Source organism: Colobus angolensis, unplaced genomic scaffold (assembly GCF_000951035.1).
Source record: "Colobus angolensis palliatus isolate OR3802 unplaced genomic scaffold, Cang.pa_1.0 Scaffold26, whole genome shotgun sequence".
NCBI classification, from domain to species: Eukaryota; Metazoa; Chordata; class Mammalia; order Primates; family Cercopithecidae; genus Colobus; species Colobus angolensis.
In genome coordinates this window covers 12,196,716-12,221,491 of record NW_012115821.1, presented here as the reverse complement: position 1 = coordinate 12,221,491, position 24,776 = coordinate 12,196,716, and the positions used below count along the sequence as shown (strand labels likewise).

The 24,776-nt window shown below is 39.0% G+C and overlaps 1 protein-coding gene across 1 annotated transcript in view; it reads right to left on the bottom strand.

Annotated features, from left to right (window-relative positions):
• FHIT (fragile histidine triad) overlaps positions 1-24,776 on the bottom strand; it is a 1,487,281-nt gene that overhangs the window by 261,331 nt on the left and 1,201,174 nt on the right. The window contains exons 9-10 of the mRNA XM_011947204.1: positions 4,523-4,668; positions 1,890-1,919 (exon numbers count right to left, since the gene is read on the bottom strand). Coding sequence (XP_011802594.1) covers positions 1,890-1,919; positions 4,523-4,668 — 176 coding nt within the window. The remainder of the gene's footprint in view (positions 1-1,889; positions 1,920-4,522; positions 4,669-24,776) is intronic.

Below are 24,776 nucleotides of genomic sequence, written 5' to 3'. Positions count from 1 at the left end.
GCTAACAAAAACATTACACATTTTGGCCAGATAATTGGGACATTAAAAATTAATTACTATTGGAGCTACATAATCTATAGCCATAGTTATCAGCCCAGCTAGGCTCACTGCTTATTTATTATGTGTGTGTGTGTATGTGTGTGTGTATTATTTTTAGTCAACAGATAATTCAAATGTCATAAAATTCACCACTTTAAGATGTACAATTCAGTGGCTTTATTATATTCACAATGTCGCATGACCATCACCACTAAGTCCACAACGTTTTCATTACCCTAAAAGAAACCTGTACCCTTTAGGAATCATTCCCCATTCTTTCCTTGTCCCGGTCCCTGGCAACCACTAATCTACTTTCTGTCTCTATTCAGAGCCTGTTGTAGAGCAAATATTTTCTACCCCGCTTTAGAACAGCTAAATGAAATTTTGAGATCATATAACCTATCTATTCATATAAGTTTCAGCTACGTTCACTATGTACCTATTATCATTCTGTGCATTCCACTTAATACAGTTTGTGCATTCTCCCGTGTCACTAGCTATGCCTCGACAGTATGACTTTCAATGGCTGAAGGAATTCCATCAAATAGATATTGCATAGTGCATCTAACCAATCCAGTATAGTTGGAATTTACATCTGAATGCTGAGTTTTAAAAAATCTGAGAACCAAGTTTAAACATGTGTGTTTTGCATTTCAAGAATTGATTTCAAAAACAAGCCACAGGTATTAAATCCTTTCTTTGCATCTGTATATTTAGAGCCTCACGTGGAGGTGAGACAGTGGGATAGAGGAAAGCTGAAAGTCTCTGTGTCTATCACCACACCCTGTGTGTGGAGCAATTAGGAGGCTAGCCCTCTTTTATGATAAGGAATTTGGTGGCTCATATGGTGGCAGTCCCTACATAAACTTTTACTTCTTAGAGGTATTTCCCAGAGATTCTATTTTAAAAGTCCCAGAATAGCTGTGTTAAAGTCAAAAGTAAAGTAAGATCAAAAGGGAACTTATGTTTATTTGGCACTGTTTGTGTGGGCATCACCTTATCCACTCACAGCTAGTCTTTGAACCATTAAACTTTATTTCAACAAAGTGTAACATTAACATCCCAGCCTGACTTGCGTCTGACTTCTAGCACCAAAAATAGAGCCTTTTCTATGACTTAGGTGCAGGATCTACTCGTATAGGAATTAGCGTTTGTATGAAAAGAGCTGAAACCCAGCTTCTGAATCAGCCAGAATTTTATTATTTTACTTTTACTTACAGAAGCAGAGACTATCCTAATAAATCCTCCTTTCTTCTCCTAGCACACTTAAAAACCCATCTTTGAGCTCCACTGACTCTATTAGGTTTGAACTTTGGTATTAAGTACATAGGGAGGAAAAGAGTAGGTGTGGGGGTGACAAGAAGGAGAACAGAGAGAAGCACAGAGACAGGAAGGAAGTGAGGCAGTTTGATGCTACTGCTGCGGTTATCCCTACACTCAAGAACAGTGAAGCAAAAGCAGATTATGTCAAGAAGCAAAGGTGTGTCAAAGACACCCCAGGCTTAACATGGGGCTGCAAAAACCCACAGGAAGCTCACATGCTATTTCCTAGACACTCCCTCACATGAACCACTTTGACTTCTGTTTCCGGACTCCTTGATTTAGTTTCTGTTTTAGCATTTGCACAATAATAATTTTACTACTAAAAGTAAATGTCTTGTAAACTAATGGGAAACATATTGTTTGGCAGAGTTTATAATGTCAGGATTTATGGCTCTAACACTGAGGGTCTCTCTGACCTCGAAGATAACATAATGAAACAGCAATGTGCTGCAAATGACTCGTTGTGATTTTTTATTAGTTCTCATAATCGCCTCTTATTAATTTGTATGCACATAATAAGCACTCACCTTCACAGTCTGTCCAGCTTCGGGGCCATCCTAGAAGTAGGAAAAAACCAACAGAGGTGAGAATAGATAGATGGTATCTCCTTCTTATTCAGAAATATCACCCATTAATAATTTAGATGCAATTTCATTGTGTGTTAATTTATAGTATTCTCATGGGGACGACTGGCTTCAAATGTGTGGGACTAGACAGTTCTCCATTTCCGCCTGAGATAAGTGAGAAGTTATGCATAAAAATGATATAAATTATCCAGCAAGCCAACTCCTTGCTACTTTTCATGCTCTTTGCTCTTGGCTATGGTTTTAATTGCATTAAAGGAAGGCTGAAAATGTTTGGGAAGGTGAAGTATCACACCTTTTGGTTATCTTTAGATGTGGTTTAATTAACGTCTGATTACTTTAAGCTTCTACTCAGGAAATCTGCTATAAACATAAGCCATTAAGCAAGAATATGGGGTATTTCATATGGGAAGAGTCCCCTCTGGCTATTCTGACCTTGGGGGAGACCAATGGTAGTGTTCATTGTAGCTGGACCCTTTCCCCAACCTGGTTCCCTTTCTCTGTTTCTGAAGCTTAGTTGAAAATGAGCAAACTCACCAAGTAACCAGCCATAATAAAAAGCAAAAGCAGATACTCAGTTGGTTGAGATGGCAAAACAAGCAATGGCTCCACAACCAGAAATTCCAAAATGGAATTTGGCTTCTGCAACTTTAGCCAGGTCTGTCTACCTCTACGAGCCTGACTGATGGGGTGAGAACTCCTGCCCTGCTATGGCAAGGATTAAGCACAACTGTGTATATCAGGGATTTTCAAACTTTGAGTCACAATCCATTAGTGGGTCATGAATTCAACGTAATAGGTTGCAATCAGCATTACAAACAAAATAAATCAGGTGTTTTTGTTGTTGTTGTTGTTGTTTTATACAGGGTCTTACTCAGCTGTCCAGACCAGAGTGTGGTGGCATGATGGTGGCTCACTGTAGCCTTGACCTTCTGGACTCAAGTGATTCTCCTGCCTCAGCCTCCCGAGTAACTGGGACTACAGGCATGCACCATCATGCCTGGCTAATTTTTGTATTTTTTTTAGGGACAGGGTTTTGCCATGTTGCCCAGGCTAATCTCAAACTCCTGAGCTCAAGAGAGCTGTTGGTCTTAGCCTCCCAAAGTGCTGGGATCAGAGGCGTGAACCACCGCACCCAGCCAGAAATCAGATCTTAATAGAATAAAAACTATTAGACTGCACAGAATGAGTAAACATTGTTTTGTGAAACTCTGGTTTCCTCTATCAATATAGGCATATGCATATATTTCATACATATGTGTCAGGGGGGACATGCATGATTTTGAAATAAATATATATCTTGCTATAAATTACAGTAAAAAAAAAAAGTTTGACCACATTGCATATACGAAAGTACTCTAGGTGGTAACACAAGTCAGCTCTTACATGTATGGAATTATCTTTCTAATGAAACATGTTTCATAACTAGCAATGGTCATTTCCTATAAATGTGATTTTTATTCTTGTATCTCACTAAACATTAATAGAGGTTTTCATTCACTGCTTTCGTTTGGCCTCTCCAGGAACACCGTTTGCAACATAAGCTTAATAAACCCACTCTGAGCTGAACTCTCTGCCTAGAGGTGACTCAGATGGTTTGACATACAAGACACACACACAAAGCATTTGGGGGAAGTTTAGCTACTCTGAACACAGACATGGCAGCAATAAAAGAAAGAAAAAAAATCTGTTTGAGGAGATGAGCACTTTTAGTCAGAGCCTTTATAACCTGAAAACACTGGCTTTCTTTATCTGGTCTCTTTGAAGCTCTATGGTAGATTGCTGAGGAGGGGAGGAAGAATGACAAACATTCAGTTTAACAGGCTGAGTACAGAATCCCCACGTTTTGAAAGTGTGCCCTTCCAAAGGGCAATTACAGAGTCATCCAATTTCAGAGCCATGAAAGACTTTATGCATTGACACCCCAGCCCTTTCCATAGAGGACCTGAAGGAGCTCATGGTATGTTACTATGGATTTACTCAATTCCCTATTGATGACTCACCATGGACATCCTTCTCCCAACCTGAGAAGTGCTGGTTCAGCCTCTGCCTAAAAATCTCCAGTGACTGGGGATCTGATTTCTTTACTGGTTAGTAGGTCACACCCAACCAGTCAATCTAGCTTCTAACTAATCTGTGATCAACCTCTGCAGCTCAAATTAAAGATAGACAAAAGGTAAGGCCCAACCTAAGCTGCATATCACTGCCACCCTGGAATTAGAGCAGGGCTTTGTCCATGCAGTGCTCAAAAATTAGTTACCATGGAATGAAAATGATTTCTCCAGTCCCAGTTCCAGTAAGCAATCTGGAATGTCTGAATGTCCATTAAATCACTTATCCCTTACTCCTACCTGCTTGGTAAAGAAGCCTCAGACATCACCTTGGACGCTATTCCATGGTCCATCTTGGGGCCGATGGACACTAGGGCTGCCCTGCATTAATAATGTCTTTTTTCGGCTGCTACATAAAATACAAACAATCACATCTGCCTTCCTGGTGAGATGTCAGGAGGAGCAAGCCCAATGTCGGGATTTGAAAAGGAAGAAAAATCATTTCTGAGTAATCTGTACACTCACCTGCATGGAAAAGGTGAGAGAGGTCCCGTGGAAATGTTTTTCCACCACTGTCCCGACTCTCTGGGTCACCTGAAACAAATCAGCCACTTCATCAGGACGCAGGTCGCGGAAGCGCTCCACTGGCCGCAGCGGGCACACGAGGACATCTGTAGCAAGGTCTGTTAAGGTCCATGCTGCTGGCTTTGGCTAGTGTTCTAACCAAGCAGTTTATACCCACAGGACTGAATCCTCTTGGACCAGGGCCTGAACTCTCAAAGACTAAGGAATGAAGAAACAGGTATTTACCATCCACTGAACTCCAAAGAGTTCAAAGAGAGCTTCCATACATGGATAATTACACTTTGAAGGAGAAGCTGTGGTACACAGAAGAATTTCTCGCAAAAGAAATGGACATACACGTACAGAGAGACTCAAGTGTATGGTGAGATAATTATGCCAGGAGGCAAGATCTATTCTAGACCATTATCTCTTGACCCCTATTCTAAAGCTGTGTCCACTTCAGCTGCCAAAGGCACTAGGTTGAAGAAGCAACTGGAACATCCACTTGGTTTCTCTAGATAGAACATGGTGATACATTTTTAATTTAAATTATCTTTTAGGTAAATAAGAGAACTATGCAATGAACATACAAAAGTAGATGTTTATTTTATTTTTAAAAGAGTGTAGACATTCTGAAAATGTACAGTGAACTTTATCCATAACTAAGAAATGTGCCATGTGGTTAAGCAATTTATGACAGGAGTTCCTTAGACTGATTTTTTTTTTTTAGAATCCAAAAGAAGACATTTGAAGTTAAATCATGAAAGAAAGAGGTTGTCTCGTTATTCAAATAAAACATTCTTAATGCATTCTGCAAGTTAGACAAGGCAACATATTTACATTACTAGTCTCAGCAACATACAAGATCCAGAGAAAAAAGGATAGAAATTTGATTAATTATTGATAGGAAATCAATATTCACTGTTATACCATCGATAACATTTCAGTTACTATACACATATGTATGCACACGTGTGTATATACACGCACTATATATATATATATTTGTTTAGTTTTTAGATACTAACAAGAGAAATAAACTCTTGTACGTTTTTCTGTTTCTTTTTTCTTGTTGTTTTAAGACACCATGCTCCTGCCTGGAGCTAAGCAGCTAAGGGGCATAATAAAACCATAATTCTGCGATTGCTAGTCTCACTAGAATATCAATCCCATTCCACTATTGGTAGAATTCAGAGCCCAAGGGGAAACACACTGAGCTCAGCTGGTCAGGCCTGATTTCCATAAGAGAGAGGGGAAAAGAAAGAAGAAACTGATTAATTTTGCTCATAATCAGGAAATTCATGTCAATGGTAAACTATGAAAAGAAGCATTTTTAAAATCGGAGTTCATTTCTCAAGAGAGGAGTAGGGAGCCTTCACCCACAGGGCATCTGATACTTAAAAAGATAATTATCCATCTTTGGCAGGCCTGCTTTATTGTCATGGGTCAATGAACCATTTTGAAATGAAGAATTTCCTTTCATTTCCTTTGAGCAGATTGCCAGCCTCCACTCCCACAGAGCTGCTTTTTCTGTGTTAAAAGGGACCCTTCCCCATATGCCTCCTCCCTGCTTTAAATTACACCCTCCCTTAGGCCTGGCTTCACCAAACCACAGCAAGTGTGACAACGATGCAAGCTTACAACGAAGTCCGTAAGTGCTGTATTAGGCTATGTTCACACACAGCAACTCAGTGGGGAAGGAAGACATTTCACTTAAACAATGGCTTACTGTGAAAACTGACGGAATGAATCAGACAACCTATGTATCTAATGTAAATTTAGTAATATCAATGACATCCAAAAGCTTTTTTTTTTTCAATGCCATAAAAAAGTCTTATTATTTGTCAGTTTTGCTTGTTTGCATGTTGCTCCTAGAAAAACAACTCAGGGAAAGCAAATTAATTTGAAGAACAGCAGATAGCTTTTGTAATTCTAATGCCACTTTTTATATGCCAATTGTTTTAAAATAATATGACAGATGCAATATAATGTAATCTGGAGCCTCTTAGGCTTTGTTAATGGGTAAATTCCATATTATACATAGGCTATAAGGACACATTTACTTCTGGGTCCTGTTTGCCTGGGATTATCACCTCTGTCAAGATTTCTTAGCCAACATGTAGGATAACCTTCAAAGACTTAATATATTGAATTGAATAAATGTTTTATCCAGTACATATCATGTGTGAAAACTTGTGGAACTGGTTACCACTTCTCCCTATAATCTAGAGAGATTTTTTTAGTAGTAATATTTTTTTAAAGGAAGTGAAGGTCAATAGTTATAACTTAGGTTGTATAGTTGACAAGGAGATTTCTCACAGTGGATGAAAACCAAAGGTGACCTCTGGAGAGCAGATGAGATTTAAACTGTACTTTAAAAATCAGGGAGTGATTTAGCCAGTGGATTGGGCTGGCAACCTACTCACTCATCCATCCCAACACTGCAGTCTCCTCTCAATCCATGATCTATGCTGGGACTTAAGATGTTAAGGTGACCAGGACAGAGTAGCTGACCTTGAAGAGTTCACATTGTAATGTCCCAAACTGCCATGCAGTGTAAACAGATCATTACAACATAGAGAGATGAATGCTATTGGTAGAAATCAGTATAGAATACTGTGGGAGCACAGAGGAGGTCAGATCTAACTCTGCCTCAGGGTGTTAGATAAACTTTTCCATCTCATCCTACATTTTGCCTTTTAAAGTAGAACCATTTCTCCACACCTAGACCAAAATCTGTCCTTAAAAATGGTCTAGCAACTTCAGGTTAGCTTCAAAGAAAGTTGTTAAGCATTCCTCCTTTGGCTCAAATCGCCATTTCACTTTTGTACTTACTCAATCTTTCCAACAAACCCATAAATTATTAATACTATCATAATTCCCACATTGAAAATGAATTATAAGTAATAATTTCTTTTGGAAAATTAGAAAATTGCCACGCCAGCACACTCAAAATGAGATTAAAACTAGAATTCAACCCAAGTCTGTCTGATTCTAAAGTTCATGTTATTAATGATAGTGCTGTGATGTCATGCTCTTTAGAGCTTTCGTGACTCCATTTCTGCCTAGCCTCTTATTAAAACTGTGCCCTGAATTCCCTAGAGTCACTCTGTTCATAGAAGGGAACCACTGTTTCAATTAAATAGAAGGCTACGATGCAAACATGCTAAAGGCTTAAGAAACACCTAACCTTGGAAAAAGAAAGCATATGAGACCTACAATCCCACACTGAAAGGAGGCCTGAGCACTGGGCAGTGAACACGCCTTCATCCTAACAGAGAATTGTAAGAAGATCAAAAATGAGAGTACCAACTTGCCTTTAGTACCTCAGCTTAGGTTGTATAGTTGACAAGGAGATTTCTCACAGTGGATGAAAACCAAAGGTGACCTCTGGAGAGCAGATGAGATTTAAACTGTACTTTAAAAATCAGGGAGTGATTTAGCCAGTGGATTGGGCTGGCAACCTACTCACTCATCCATCCCAACAGTCTCCTCTCAATCCATGATCTATGCTGGGACTTAAGATGTTAAGGTGACCAGGACAGAGTAGCTGACCTTGAAGAGTTCACATTGTAATGTCCCAAACTGCCATGCAGTGTAAACAGATCATTACAACATAGAGAGATGCCTGAGCTGGAGGAAGTAAAGAGGGATACAAAGCTGGCATTTTGGCCCTTCTTCATCCTGACTTTCAGTTGCTTCAAGGTGACTTGGGCTCCATAATGGGCCAGACTCCTGAGAAAGTTTAGGTACTGCAGCCTCTATCACTGGGTCAGGTTGTCAGACACACTGAATCCATTGCTTGTTGGACAGTCTAATTACTGAGAATTATGGATCTTCTCACAACACATGATTCATATCACAAGAGACTACCAGAAGCTTGGCAATCCTTTCTTTTTGTTTTCCCTCTTCCTCTCTTCCTCTTCATGCTCACCACCAGCCCAGAATTGACTATCTCTATCTTTTTGAACATAAATACTTTAGGTGTTTTTGCTGCATTAAAGTGGTGTGACCACATGCCAAGCCCTATGCTGAACTCTTGCTGACATACTGCCAACTCAGAATACACACCATGAAAGAAAGAAACATTTGCATTAGTCAGGTGCCTGGAGCTGGTGTGGTTTACGATTTGCAAATATGACCACAAGAATCCCTCCCATCCTACAGGCTGTTTTGCTACGTGGCTTTACCCCTCTTTCCATCAAGAGTTGCAGTCTATTTCCCCTCCCCTTGAGCACTTGTCTTACTTTGTGTTTCTGTTACTATAAAAGAATACCTGAAGCTGGGTAGTTTATAAAGAAAAGGGGTTTATCTGGCTCACAGTTCTGAAGGCTGTCTAAGAAGCATGATGTTGGCTTCTGAATTTGGTGGAAGCCTCAAGATGTTTCCATTAATGGCTGAAGTGGAAGGGGAAACGGTTTGCAGAGATCAGATGGTGAGAAAGGAGGCAAGAGAGATGGGAGGGAGGTGGCAGACCCTTTTCAACAACCAGCTCTTCTGGGAACTAATAGAGCAATAGAGAGTTCACTGGTTACCACAAAGATGTTATCAAGTGATTCATGAAAGATCTGCCCCCAAACACTTCCCATTAGACCCAACCTTCAACATCAGGGATCAAATTTGAACATGAGGTTTGGAGGGTCAAATATCCAATCTACAGCAGTGTTGCTGTGTGACTTTCCAACATTAAGCCTTCAGTGACCTTGAAACCTCTGATTATTGCTGTCTTGGAAGCCTGAGACCAACATGCTATAAAAAATCCCAGCTAGCCTACTAAGTGGCAACATGAAGAACTAAGGCACCTCAGCTGTCAGAGAGGTGCCTTACTGTCAGAGATCATTTCAGACCTTCTAGACTCAGGAGAGCCACTGACTGACTTCCAGTTTCTATATCACTTATCTACTGCTGCATAATAAACTACCCCAAATCATAGAGGCTTAAAACAACATTGATTGGCCGGGCGCAGTGGCTCACACCTGTAATCCTAGCACTTTGGGAGGCCAAAGCAGGCAGATCACCTGAGGTCAGGAGCTCAAGACCAGCCTGGCCATCATGGTGAAACCCCATCTCTACTAAAAATACAAAAAAAATTAGCTGGGCATGGTGGCAGGCATCTGTAATTCCAGCTACTCAGGAGGCAGAGACAGGAGAATCCCTTGAACCTGGGAGGTGGAGGCTGCAGTGAGCTGAGGTCATGCCATTGTACTCCAGCCTGGGTGACAAGAGCAAAACTCTGTCTCAAAACAACAGCAGCAACAAACCAGCATTGATAGGTTTTACTACCGTAAGTCTATGGATGGTTTTTGCTGAGGGTCTCACCTGGACTCACTCATGCAACTGCTTTCAGATGGAAGGTAGGCTGGAGTCTGGGCTCAGCTGGGTCCACTAGGCCCTTCACTCTACATGCTCTTCCATCCCAGTAGATGCAAAATCTCTGAAGTTGCTTAAGGCTTAGAATTGTTCCAAATTCTATTGGTCAAAGAAAATCACAAGCCAACCCAGATTCAAGGTGGGGATATTCTGTCTTCTAACAAGAGCGGTGGAAAGATGACAGTAAAAAGGGGTATGGACACTGGGAAGTTCCAAGGATGTTTAAAAATTAACAGGGGCCCAAGGTATCTTGGCTGTCCTGGTGAGTAAATACAGGATGGCATTTTAGATTTGGGATTTTTTTTTTTTTTTTGAGACAGAGTTTTGCTCCTGTTGCCCTGGCTGGGGTGCAATGGCACAATCTCGGCTCAGCGCAACCTCTGCTTCCTGGGTTCAAGCGATTCTCCTGCCTCAGCCTCCCGAGTAGCTGGGATTACAGGCATGAGCCACCATGCCCGGCGAATTCTGTATTTTTAGTAGAGACGGCGTTTCTCCATGTTGGTCAGGCTGATCGTAAACTCCTGACCTTAGGTGATCCACCTGCCTTGGCCTCCCAAAGTACTGGGATTACAGGCACGAGCCACAGTGCCCCGTCGAGATGGATCTTAAACATCATCTACTCCAATACCTTCACTGTCAGATTTTAAAAATAGGGCTAGAAAGATTACTTGACTTGTTCAAAGTCACACAGTTAGGAGCACAATTGGGATTGAAACTCAGTTGGTGAGCTTCCCCAACCAAATCTCTTTTTTTTTTTTTTTTTTTTTTGAGACGGAGTCTTGCTCTGTCGCCCAGGCTGGAGCGCAGTGGCCGGATCTCAGCTCACTGCAAGCTCCGCCTCCCGGGTTCACGCCATTCTCTTGCCTCAGCCTCCGGAGTAGCTGGGACTACAAGCGCCCACCAACACGCCTGGCTAATTTTTTGTATTTTAGTAGAGACAGGGTTTCACCGTGTTAGCCAGGATGGTCTCGATCTCCTGACCTTGTGATCCGCTCGTCTCGGCCTCCCAAAGTGCTGGGATTACAGGCTTGAGCCACTGCGCCCGGCCCAAATCTCTTTCTCTTACACCGAGATGGCAAAACATTGCACATCTGCCACTATTTTCCAATGGTAAATTATGACAGACATCAATAATCCACCACCGAATTCTCTCTAACCAGAGTGTCCCAAAATGCTTGCCAATGCAACCTCCGAGCAGTCACCACCAGTGAGAATGGGCACGTGACATGAGGTGCATGTGCCATTTCTGTGGCCTCCCATACTGCCTCATGAACCGCAAAACCAACTGCAAAGGACTGGTGGAGTCAGAATAAAGGGAGATGCTACAAAAATGAGAACATTCCCAACTACATAACATTTCCATTATGTTGCCACATTTTTATTCAAAATAAATTTGATAAGTTCAAAATCTGCTCATCAAGGATAATAATTGATTAAAAATAATTTTAGGAGGATTTCCATGACAAACATGAAATATTTAAATATAGAGCACTGACAGAGAAATGGAAATGTACTGATTCAGATGATTAATTAAAGATGACAGCAGAATATTATGATCAGAGTTGCTCAGACTTGCCCCCATTTAGTTTTCTATATCTGATCTATTCTAGGGATTCAGAATATAGAAGTCACCAAAATAAAGCAAATCATCAAAGTATCACTGATTTTGATGAGGCTGATTAGCCTGTGTATATATTAATATGAAGTAAGGCAGTATCAAATAATACAACACAGGATTAATCATTCTTCTGAACTAATAAAAAAGAAGAGTCTGTATTCATCTCTACTGCAGATCTGTATGTAGTTTAGTGATAAGCACGGAACATTCCAGCTTGCAATGCAGACCTCTGCAGACCCTGTATAATTCATTATTTACTCTAACAAACACTCCTAGGCCTTGTAAATGTTCAAAATAATTCTTAATGTCATTTCACAAAACAACAGCAGGATGGACTGTCAGCTACTTTTCAAGAAAATATTCAATTTATTTGATTTAAATAGCACAGTTATAGAGCTTTGAGTCAAAGTAGGTGGCATCGCAAAAAGAAATCTACTATTCACAATGTAAGCACTTTGGCGAATTTTTGTATCAGAAATATCACCCTTGAACATTAATAAATATAATTCTGAAGAAGCATCTTGCTAGTTTGGGCCACACCTTTTTTCAATGGGTATTAACATACTCATTTCAGTAACTCAATAAAGAGTTCATGGGATATTCATCAACCATAACCATAAATGACATAGATGTAATTTTAAGCAAATGTGATTTCCAGAATATGATAAATTCCAGAGCAGTGTGTTAAGATAACGATAGTACTCTGCTCAGAGCTGGTTCTCAAGGCAAGCATCTTACAAATATCCACTATCTCATGTTTTGCCCTGGGATACGCTTTGGGTCAGAGATATGATGAGACCTTGGTCATCTGGAGGAAGAGAACCCAGGTATCCCTGTCTAGGCAGCATGCCCTGAGCTGCCCTCAGAACTCCTGTACTGATCTGGATGCTCAAAAGTAAGAATCATTTTCATAGAGAGAAGTAAACAGGTGCCTTTCAAAGAAAGTAAATTGAAAGGGGAGCCCACAGCCTGACAGTATTCTGGTACAGATTCTTTGGTTGAATTTCACATATTTTTCTATGAACTTTTCACTGCAAAGCAATGCTATACTGATTGAGATAAGAGCATCATATCTGGAAAAAGTATGCTCATATAAACTAAGTACGTGAGAAATAAGTAAATGATATCATTAAAGGAAGGAAACAATATATAACATTTGTTTGCTGCCTAGTATGGTCTAGTGCTAATCAATAACCCTTTGAGTTAGATAATATCACCTCCCAATGTCCAGATTCAGAAGTTGAGGCCAAATAAGTTTAACTGCATGACCAAGGTCATGTAGCTATTAAGTGAAAATCCCAGCCAGGGGCATGTGTTACAACACTGTTACAATGTCCATGCTGTCTCAGTGCCTCTCAAGGTTATAAAAGCCTCCATGTATAATACCTACTGCAGCGTTTACTAGAGTGGGATAGCAGAGCACTGCTTCCACTGGATGCTGTTAGACATTATACAGAAAAAAAACTGTGTGATCAAAGAAGACTGAGAAACACTGGATGAAACGAAGTTAAATAGCTCTCTTTACTGCAGTATTCATCAGCATATTTACTCTACTAAGATGCATTCTGGCTTCTCAAAAATAAGAAATAGTATGCAGCACTGCTCAAATCTGCTTCACTACAAAATAATAATAATTATTTATTATTGTTAATATTGTAGAACACTACATAGGACATATGTTTCAGAGGATGTTCCTTGGAAACTTTGAGCATCGTTTCCCAAAACATAGAGAGGCCTGAATAATTTTTCTGTTTTTCAAACAAAAAGTTGAGTACATGTCCTATTAATTACATGGGCAAAGAAAGAGAGCATTCTATGAAATGAAATATGCTGAGAAGTTCAGCATTAAAATACATCAAATGGGATATGGCAGTCATTAGTGCTGTTTGCCAAACAGTTCAGGTTACTGCCATGCCTGGGCATATGGTAGGCCTTCTGGACCCTTGCAGTTGGGTGACGCTCAAGGAATACAGGTCAAAGAGTTGTGAGCAAAAATGATATGTGTCATTTCTGGGCTAAAGCCCTTAACTGCTAGTATGTGACCGACAGCTTTATTTCCTTCACCAAGACAGGCAGCAGTGCCTTGCAGTGGTAGCTGCTCTGGCAGTGAGACCCTGAATTATAGGTCAGTAGGGGCCTCTGAGCATTGTGGTCACAGTGAGTAGGGCAAGTTTGTTCTTAAATAATTTACCTTTTTTGTTAACCCCAACCAACTTGTAGTAGCTATTTAGAGCAGCATGTTGAAGAGGATTCTAAAGCTCTGATAAGGAAAGGAAGAAAGAACTGAGGAATGTATTAGTTTTGGCTGCCATGAAGGAGGAAAAAAATATTAGCGTGTATACCAAGTACCTGTCATTCTTCAATTAGACAGCAATAAAAATGTTTTTCCAAGAACTCCCTCTCCCCCATTCTTAATGACATAGAAGTCATTTCTGGGACTTGCAATGTCTCTCAGTAATCATTATGAAAATCTACTATTATTGTTATTGTCCTAGAGATATACAGAAGTGTGTAGAATTTAGATAATTCTGGTTAGGAGAGTACTGAAAAGGAAAATTAACCGTCACTCAGAAGAGTCTATCCATAATGTGTAAACATGAGAATGGGAACACACCAATATGAAAGTGAACATGTTGTAAAAATGCTCTTAGGAGTTAAGAGTTGAAGGAGCATGGCAATAGAAGAAATAAAGTGCACTCAGCAGCAAAAGAAATATTTAAAGATAACTCCAATGAGACATTATTTTAAATTTCAGATACACTTTGTTATGAGAATCATTTCAAAAACTCTGTAAAAGTCTTTTTAGTGAAGTAGAGATTAGAAAGTAATACTAAAAATCTGCAGCTCATTGCAGATCTAGAAAACCACATGCAACATAAACAATTTAGTAGCACCCTCACCATATACACAGTTTCATTTCACCAGTACGTGAATGAGGGGAGTGCCCTGAGCAGATACCTCCATAGGGTGGCTAGAGTGAAACCTGGGGCCCAAACTCCTACAGAGATAGGATTCTTCCAGTGCAAGCTCTATCACGTTTTGAAAGCATGGATTCCAAATTTAGGTTTGCTTATGCCACTCAAGAGACACTAAAAATTCCAGTTTCCATCAGATCTTCCATATAGCTGGTCAAGCCAACGGAGCAACCAGACAGCACAGTTCAGATGCCATCTGAAGGCAAACAGTAGCCAAACTATAAATATGAAAGGAAAGAAATAGGAAATGAGAGAAAGGGAGAGAGGATATTAAAGGTAGGAGTGGTATTTAGCAGACAAAGCATCCTTAGAAGAGAGGAAATACTCCTTTATAGATAGGCTCAACTAGCATTCCTGGTGCTACACACAGAGCTTAACATAGAATTGGCCTTTAATAAATATTTGGTGAAAGAATAAATGTCATGTAGGCTTATTCATTGTTTAATCTGGGAAATAATTCTTTCTAATAAATAATTTCTCCAAAATGCTCCCCAAACTGTGGGTTCTTAAGAGACCAGTGAACCAGTCCAGACTCAACTTACTTAAATGTAAACCATTAAGAAAAACATACTTAACAGTAAAAAAAAAAAAAAAGTCAATTATGAACTCCTAATACAAAACAAACCCAGCTAAAGGCATAGAAAAATAAATATGAACTGGCCTTTCCTTCACACATCAAAAGTACTGCATGTCTTTTAAATGGAACACTTGAGAACTATTAACTCAGTGAAGCTTGGAAAAATTTGAAGATAACATTGTTCTATGTTTTTTAATAACAGTGAGGAACCCTCTTCTATGACAGCTACTAATGTTAATAGAAACATCCTTTATTTTAAAAAAATGAAAGAGAGTCATACTTAACACTAATTTGGCATTCTCACAGAATATGAATCAACATCTTTCTCTCTCACAATCAGTCCTCCATGAGCTAGCAACCTAAAACAAATGATGTGAGGATTTCTTATTGTGAGAGGTATTCAGCAAGTGTTCAGTGAATGAACTTCTGAATGAATTAGTGAAAGATCACAAAGTCGAATATTAGAGAAAAGGATAAAGCCAAAACACTTCCAAGAACTCTGTATTTTTTCATATATTCATTCAGTAAATATTTGTGAATTAAGAGCCGACTACCTGGCAAGTATTACAGAAGACACTGAGGATACAGCACAACCAGGTACAGTCATCCTCTCCCTGTCAAACTTGTGAAATCTAGAGGGTAAACAGACAAAGGCAAGTGATATAGTAACTACTGTGAAAATGTAAGGGGTGAGATGAGAAAGAAAAGGTGCAAGAATGCAAGGGCAAGACCGTAAGAAGCCAAACCCGCTAAGCTGGCCGTGAACTAAGCCCAGTTCACTTGGTCTAACTGGATCTTCAGGAAAGAGTGCAGGCCCTTGATAGCCTTGGTCAGTAGTCTGGATTTATTCACCATGCATGGGAAGCCACCAAAGCATTTTGGGCAGCGGAGAGTGGAGATGTATGACAGATTCTGGGTTCTCTTTGCAAAGCTGAAGGCCACTGGGAATATCTTTACTGCAGTCTGGGTAAAAGATTCAAGACAGGCCTGTCTTATGGTGGTGGCAGTGGGGATGCAGAGAATTTGAGATGTAAGTTTGAGGTAGGAGCAACAAGACTGACTAATGGGGGCAAAAAGGAAGAGGAGGATCAAAGAGGATTCCAAGGTTCTGGCTTGGGTAGTAGGTGAACAGTGACGTAATTTGAGATACGGTGGGTGGGACAAGGTCATGCAGCTCACAATTTGGAGACTTTTCTTTCTTGAATTTATAGAATTCTCCAGAAATAACTAGAGCAGAGTTTCCTAACCTGGGTCTACAGATTGGCTCCAGGGCTTCTATGAATCTCCTCAAATTGTTCGCAAAATGGTACATGTGTGCACGCACACACATTGTTTTCCTCTGGTACAAAATTCTTAAACAGTCTCCTGACCCCAACTAAGATAAGAATCCTAGATTTAAATCAGAAGAATTCTTTGAAGATTAGTCCCCAAGAGAATGATTAGAAACAGGCTCAGACTTTTGCTCACTTTGGCTTAGAATCTAATATACCTAGTACTGAAGAGTAAGAAAAGAAGTTTACTCTGAGCAATTTGCTATCATTCAAAAGCATGGAGCCTCCATGAAACACAAACAAAAAAAAAATTTTAATGCCTTAACACCAAAGTCATTTTAATCTGATTCAGCATTGAGCAATTTAAGACATGTCTCTTCCAACAAAAGACAGCTGGACACATAAAGATGATTGTGTGATCCATTCAAAATTAAAGAATAGGCTACATCATTTACAACAATAAAAACGCAGAAAATTCTATCAGAAAAAAAGGGGAGAGAGAGAGAGAGAGTGAGAGAGAGAGAGAGAGAGAGAAAACTTTCAGCAGCAAGTGATTTCCAAATGTTTCCAAAACAGGAAGCAAAAGACGGTTTAATGTCACTGTGGCAGCTTCCAGAATAGAATAAGTTAATCAGGCAGCCTCTAAAAACAAAGCAGCAATTCATTAACAACAACAACAACAACAACTCAGCAATGAACTATACTGCCAGAGTGTCAAGAAAGCAGACTTTTTCAAGATAGTGATTTGTATGCAAATATAGCTCAGCATTTATCACTAAACCTCCAAGGCCTGTAAAGGGGGGAAAAAAAACGTTCTTTCCATCTGCTGACACTTTTCTCCTAATAAAATCAACTGCCAATGACAGGAGAGGCTGGGGCATTTTAAAAACAGTAAAAGAAATACAATCACAAATCCAGGATTTCAAACAAAAAACTCCCCCTTCTTTCTACTCTTTCTTCTTCAAATCTCCTAGCCTACTGTCCTCTTCCTAAATTTGGGTTAATATTTGTACCTACTTCATTGGGATGTTAAAAGTGTTTTTTCAAAGTAATAGCATATTTCACACCAACAAATAAAAGCTGAACGAATGGTTGGTTTAGAAAAAAAAAAAAATAGTCAATGGAAATGAATTCCCTCAAAGCTTCCCTTAATCCAGCAATGGTAATATGGTTATGTGATTTAAACAGTGTCTCACTAGCACCAGCGTTATCATTTAGAACCCAGATCTTCATTCATCTCATGTTTAAAATGTCTCTACTTTTCTACATTCCACTCACCCACCTATCTCCATTTCCTCATTTGATCTCTGTCTGTTTTTTATTTTCCCCTCATAATCGAAGCGTCACTGGTAGCAGAGTCTAGGAATTAATCATCTTATAATTAGTCTTCCTCTCCAGTTCTAACTGTATGAATTTTTCAAAATATGATTGCTAACAATAAAAAAACTCAAAATGTAAAAACAAACACTGGAAAAATATTTTAAATATTTAAACGCATTTAGAATTTGCAATTTTTCACTCTAATGTCATTTTTCAAGCTATGTTTAGACAGCACAGAACACTATACGGTTTGCCTAATGTTTAAATTAGTAGATCTGGCCAGGTGTGGTGGCTCATGCCTGTAATCCCAGCACTTTGGGAGGCCAAGGTGGGTGGGTCACTTGAGCTCAGGAGTTTGAAAGCAGTCTAGCCAACAGGGTGAAATCCTGTCTCTGCTAAAAATATAAAAATCAGCCAGGCACAGTGGCACACACCTGTAATCCCAGCTACTCAGAAAGCTGAGGCAGGAGAATTTCTTGAACCCAGGAAGCAGAGATTGCAGTGAGCTAAGATAACACCACTGTACTCCAGCCTGGGTGACAGAGTGAGTAAGACTATGTCACCAAAAAAAAAAAAAAAAAAAAAATTAGTAAACCCAATAATCCACAAGGATCTATAAAAATATGAACTTAAAAGATTTCTATATATTTGAATTTCATTTCGTATATAACTGAAAAAAATATTTAAGCATGCCTAAGGAAAAAGAAAACTATGGAAACAAAACAGATGTTCTGGCAATTCTGGAACAGTTTCACATTTGTATATTGTTATTCCTTCTGAAGAATCCTAAAATTCACTCTCATTTTCTTTATATGCTTAGATATTAAAAACCTGTCTTTGACAACCAACAGTCTTCTGTCATGGGGAGTCAGACATCGGTCCCATAATCTCTCATTACCAACATCACCACTGTCCCTGTCTTTACCATCATCACTTAAAATAGAAACTGCTAAAATAACCACAGCTAAAATAGGTGTCACAAGTTTCTTACTGACGATTAAAAATGCTCCTCCACGAGACTGCAATCTCGAATACTATGCCATAGAGTTCAGAGACTCCAACACCTTTAATGTTTCTATAAGGAAAAAAATCCACAAGGGTTCTCCCTGAAAACGTACTCTTAACTCAGAATCTCTTCTGGTTCCATTTAGTTTATAAATTAAAAAAATATATATAAGAATAATTCAGATTGAAAGGGATAGTATTTTGGATTTTCAAAGTTATTGATATTCCTCGATCCATAATAATTTAGCTAATATAGATCACTGCCTATAGAGCAGTGCTGTCTAGTGGAACTTTCTAGATCCTAAACTGTTCAATATAGTAGCCACTAGCCATATGTGGCTACTGAGCACTTGAAATGTGGCTGATGTAATTGACGAATTTTAATTGCATTTTGTTTTAATTTTAATTTTGCATTTAAAAATTAAATCTAAACTTTACATTTTAAATACCCACCCTGTAGCTAGTAATCACTTGTAGCTAGTAGCTATTACATTGTACAGTTTATCAGGAGAGGCTACAAATGTATTGTAACAAGGAGTGGTGGAACTGGGACAACTGGAAAACACATGCCCCAAGGTGGGTGGTCACCACCTAGAGATTTTTTGTTCTTGAAGAAACTAGAAATCTGTATTGCTATGTGTAATTCTCTTCTATTTAACTTCTGGCAACTATAGGTAGTCCTTCTCATGACTCCAATATGCACATATTTCAGTTACTCCAGTTTAGTGAAATAACAGCAGCTCTCCAACAACATGGTTCAAATTTCAATTACCATGTCACACTAACTCTGGGTCATTGCGTAAAGTACAAACTCCACCACTAGCTCTTCAATTCACAAATTACCATGTAGCTCATAGATGTGCATGATGATCAGTGACCAGTCACATCACTTCTTCCAAAGTCTGTCAGTGACTGATCACTGCACATCTGGTATTCAGTCAGAGGCAGCCAGCAAAGTATGTAGTTTTGTATCCCACTGATCTTCCAGTGATAAACCCACATATTTCACCAAAATGGATAATCAAAAGAGGGAACTGGCCAAGAAATATGAAACACAAGTGATCAAAAACAAAAACGAAAAACCAAATGTGACAACCCCAGAAGTGCACTTTGAATCAAATGTAAATAAAATTAGAGAAAAGAAACTAACTTTGGGAATGCTGACTGGGCTGACAGTCAGGAGATTCTAGATATGTAACCCAAGGAATTTAATAAAGACAAACTTATTAACATAAATTAGCAAGGCAGTTACGATGCAGAAGAAAAAGATGTACCAGAGGAAGTGATACTAAAAAAGTCACATTTTAAAAAACATCCTATTTCATGATGTTGAAAACAGAAAGGATGAAATATTGGAAGGTGATCCACACTTTAGGAAGGATTATGACTATCAGCCAAAGCACAGAAAAGATGCCCCATCTGTACTGTTAGTTGTAGGAAAAGAAAAAGAAGGCAAGAATGGTTCAAGAGACTCGCAATAAGTGTTTTTCAAAGAAATAAAGCACTTCAATTCTTACTGTTCCTGATGTTTTAAATAACAGTGTACTAAATCAGTATTAGTTTGTTTTCTACTTCTTTCATTATATTTTTCTATTTCTTTATATTCTGGTAATTTATAGAGGGTTTTTAATGATTAGACAAAAATGTGAAAGGTGATAGAACAATCATATATTTTCCCATTGATTACTAAGTGGACATTGCATGGTTTCTGCTTGCATGGTCATTTTTATAGTCCCACACTGCTGTATAAGATGAGGGGTACTTGTACTTCAAATGTGTTAAAAAAAATACTGGGTGAGGCAAATAAAACATAGGTAATGGGTCACAAATTTAAAACCTGTGCCAAGAACCAGTGTCATACGTGATGTGCATCTTAATATTAGGAGAGAGCAGACTAAAGAAAATCAAGGACTATAAGTGACTTTGAAAAGACATATTTATGCACTCTCTTTCCAGAAAGAATAGACCCATCGTCATATGCTCCTGAGTTCTCCCACCACACTGCCTGGCAAAAATAAAGTCAACATTCTCTTTTGTTTCCCAAGTAGCCTGAGAACTGCATGTTACTGTCAACCTAAATAACATAGGCTTTCTAAAAGAAAATGATATTTATTGAGAAATGGGCCTTGTCATGGGAATACATGTGCCATAGTATGTGAGTATTCAGCCAGGTAAAGGAAGACAAAGGTTTTTAAAGGGCAAATGAGGAGAATTACATAATTGTTTTAAGGTAATTATCCTTGGTTACTAGGACCAACAACATTGTGTGTGGCACCAGAAAGAAGTTGGACAGGCAGTTGTCGGGCAGATGTCCTCATAGAAGTATTTTGTGTGTGTGTGTGTGTGTGTGTGTGTGTGTGTGTGTGTGTATACAGATGTGACGGCTTTGGTGCAGGGTGGCTTTTTGCAGAGTCTTTTATGATAGTTTTTGTTATCAGGCATTTGTGCATGAGAACCCCCCGCTTCATGGCCTTTCCCAGCTCTATTTGTCAGGGTTTCGTTTGTGACTCCATTTGATTCTGACAACTTTCACATTATCAAACCTCCTCGACTCTGAATGCATCATTAAACCTGGCTGTGAGCATTAAGGTTTCTCCACCAAATGTTCTCTTGTACATCACAATATGACTGAAGGGAGATTACATAATGAGTAACACCAATACCATGCATGTTCTATATTCCATATGGATGATGCACAACAAGCAAAATTCCTGCCAAAATCCTTATTTTGACACACAAAAACCAGAATGCAGCTATAACTGTATGTTTTCCTTCACGATGTTATACTATAGGCCCTTTCTGTAGTGCATTATCTGCCACTGGTCCAGAAGCTCTTTAAAAACAGAGGCCACCTGTTTTTCATCCTTGGATCCAAAGACCAGCATATGGAGTCCGGGTTAGAACAGATGTCACCTCTTAGGAGACTTGTCAATCCCACCCCATAAAAGTATCCCTCCTTCCTTTTCTTCTCATTTGTTTGTATCCTTCATAGCTTATATCAATCTTGCAATTTTAGTATTCATTTATGATTACTTTTTTTCTATCAAAAATGCAGAGTGAAATGAGGGCAGAAATCAGGAATGCTTGCTTCTCAGCTGTATTCTACCTGGACAGAGCATACTGCACGTAGAGCACTTGCTAAACATTTAATTGGCGGGTCAATGGATGGATGGGTGGGTGACTGGGTGGGTGGCTTAAATAAATGTCTAAGTGAATGACTGTTAGAACGAATGCCTGTTGAAATGAATTACTGTTTGATTAATAAATAAAAATAAATAAAAGCTAAAACTATTATTTTAGTAAGTAGAGAGTAGAAAAAAACTGTTATTCTCCTAATGTTTTATAACCATAAACATAATATTCTCTGGGTTGTTTTCCTTTTCCTAAGTTACGTCCTCAGATAAATCTAAAAATGAGAATTCTTCCAATGGGTGATCTCCTCAGGTCCAGTCTACTATTTGCTCAACTACAAGATGGAAAAGTTTCACTTTGCAGCAGCATGTGTGAAAACAGCTTTGAAATTTTTGTAGAGAATAAGCTCAAGATGAGTCAACAGAGAAAGGTTGTTTCTACAAAACACATTTTATCTCAGACTGTGAATGCAAGTCTGGTGTTGAGTTAGGGGAGGTGATTTCTCACTCTGGTCTTATTGACAGGGATACTCATGGAGTTTTCTGTCAACCTGGGAGCCACCAGGAACAGCCTGTAGCACATTCACAAAAGGGATCAGTATGGCTGAAGAAAATCAAAGAAAACAGGAAAGAGGAAACAAGGGTCAATCTTCAACTAGAGCATTGCAAAGGCAGTCACTATAGGAAGGAGGAATGATGTAGGTAAACCAACTAGTAAATGGTAGAACAGAATCTGCATCCAGCATATGGCCTGGGGAGTAACTCAGACCTGGATTTCAATTCCATTTTTATCAACTTTTAGCCATTTGACTCTGGGCAAATAAACTCTTATCAGTAACCTCACCTCACCTGCAAAAAGCGGATTATTTATTCTCTTGGAACTGCATTTCAGAGTAACCAAACAGCACCAATGCTGGATTATTCTTCAAAGAATTTTAGCATTAAAAGCAAAAGGAGTAAGACATTTACCAAAAATTCCGACCATTTTAAATCCCTAAAAAAACCCTGACTCATGCAAAATTATTAGCAGGTGATTTAGGGCTTATGTCAGGAGTTCTTAACCTGGGGGTCCCACAAAGGCTTAGCAGAGGGTGTATGGATAAAAGAAACACATGAACATGAATGAAAAAAATGATACATAGTTATTTTTACTAATTTTTAACTATCATTTTGCATCTTATTAAATCACAAATGCAGGCAACAAACCACTGTAGTAACAGCAGTACCTATGATTCTTGTCACAGTATAAATCACAGGTATTTTAAAAATATGTAAAGTAATAACTTGATAGTTATTGCAGTTCCCTTGAAATATAATTTATTCTAGAAGTACTTGTCATTACAATTACTATCACACAATTATGATGGTCATTATAGCTGCTATCAGTTCTTGTTATTTAATGTGTAATAAAGAAATGCGTATTTCACTGCATCACAAATTTGTTATTTAATTTTATCTTAACTGTTATTAAATAACATGAATTTCCTTGGTACTTCTGTATACTTAATTGTCCTTACTTAAAATCTTTATTGGGTGGGAGGGTTGCTTGAGGCCAGGAGTTTGAATCCAGCCTGGGCAAAGTAGTGAGACCCCATATCTAAAAAAAATGAAAAAAAAAATTAGCTGGGCATAGTGGTGTGCACGTGTGGTCTCGGCTACTCAGGAGACAGAGATGGGAGGATTGCTTGAGCCTAGGAATTCAAAGTTGCAGTGAGCTATGATCATACTACTGCACTCCAGCCTTGTTACAGAAAGTCAGGGACCCCGAACGAAGGGACTGGCCAGAGCCATGGCAGAGGAACATAAATTGTGAAGATTTCATGGACATTTATCAGTTTCCAAATAATACTTTTATAATTTCTTACACCTGTCTTACTTTAGTCTCTTAATTGTGTTATCTTCGTAAGCTGAGGATGTACATCACCTCAGGACCACTATGATAATTGTGTTAACTGTACAAATTCATTGTAAAACCTGTGTATTTGAACAATATGAAATCAGTGCACCCTGAAAAAGAACAGAATAACAGCAATTTTTAGGGAACAAGGGAAGACAACCATAAGGTCTGACTGCCTGCGGGGTTGGGCCAAAAGAGCCATATTTTTCTTCTTGCGGAGGGCCTATAAATGGACATGCAAATAGGGAAGATATTGCTAAATTCTTTTCCTCACAAGGAATTTTAATACTTAATACCCTGGGGAAGGAATGCATTCCTGGAGAGAGGTCTATAAACAGCTGCTCTGGGAGTGTCTGTCTTATGTGGTTGAGGTAAGGACTGAGATACACCCTGGTCTCCTGCAGTACCCACAGGCTTATTGGGGTGGGGAAAAAACTCTGCCCTGGTAAATTCGTGGTCAGACCGGTTCTCTGCTCTCGAACCCTGTTTTCTGTTGTTTCAGATGTTTATTAAGACAATATGTGCACAGCTGAACATAGACCCTTATCAGTAGTTCTGTTTTGCCTTTTGTCCTGTTCCCTCAGAAGCATGTGATCTTTGTTCTGCCTTTTACCCTTTGAAGCACATGATCTTTGTGACCTACTCCCTGCTCGTACACCCCCTTCCCTTTTGAAATCCTTAATACAAACTTGCTGGTTTTGTGGCTCAAGTGGGCATCACAGTCCTACTGATATGTGATGTCACCCCCGGCGGCCCAGCTGTAAAATTCCTCTCTGTGTACTCTTTCTCTTTATTTCTCAGCCAGCCAACACTTACAGAAAATAGAAAGAACCTATGTTGAAATATTGGGGGTGGGTTCCCCCGATACAGCCTAGGTGAAGGAGCAAGACCTCACCTTGAAAAAAAATAATAAAAATAAAAAATAAAAACATGACTGGGGGAAAAGGTATATAAGCTTCACCAGCAGCCAAAAAGATCACTTAACCAAAAAGGTTAAGAACTCCTTCTTTGGATGAAAGTGTGATGGGAAATTTTATAATGGAGAACTAGG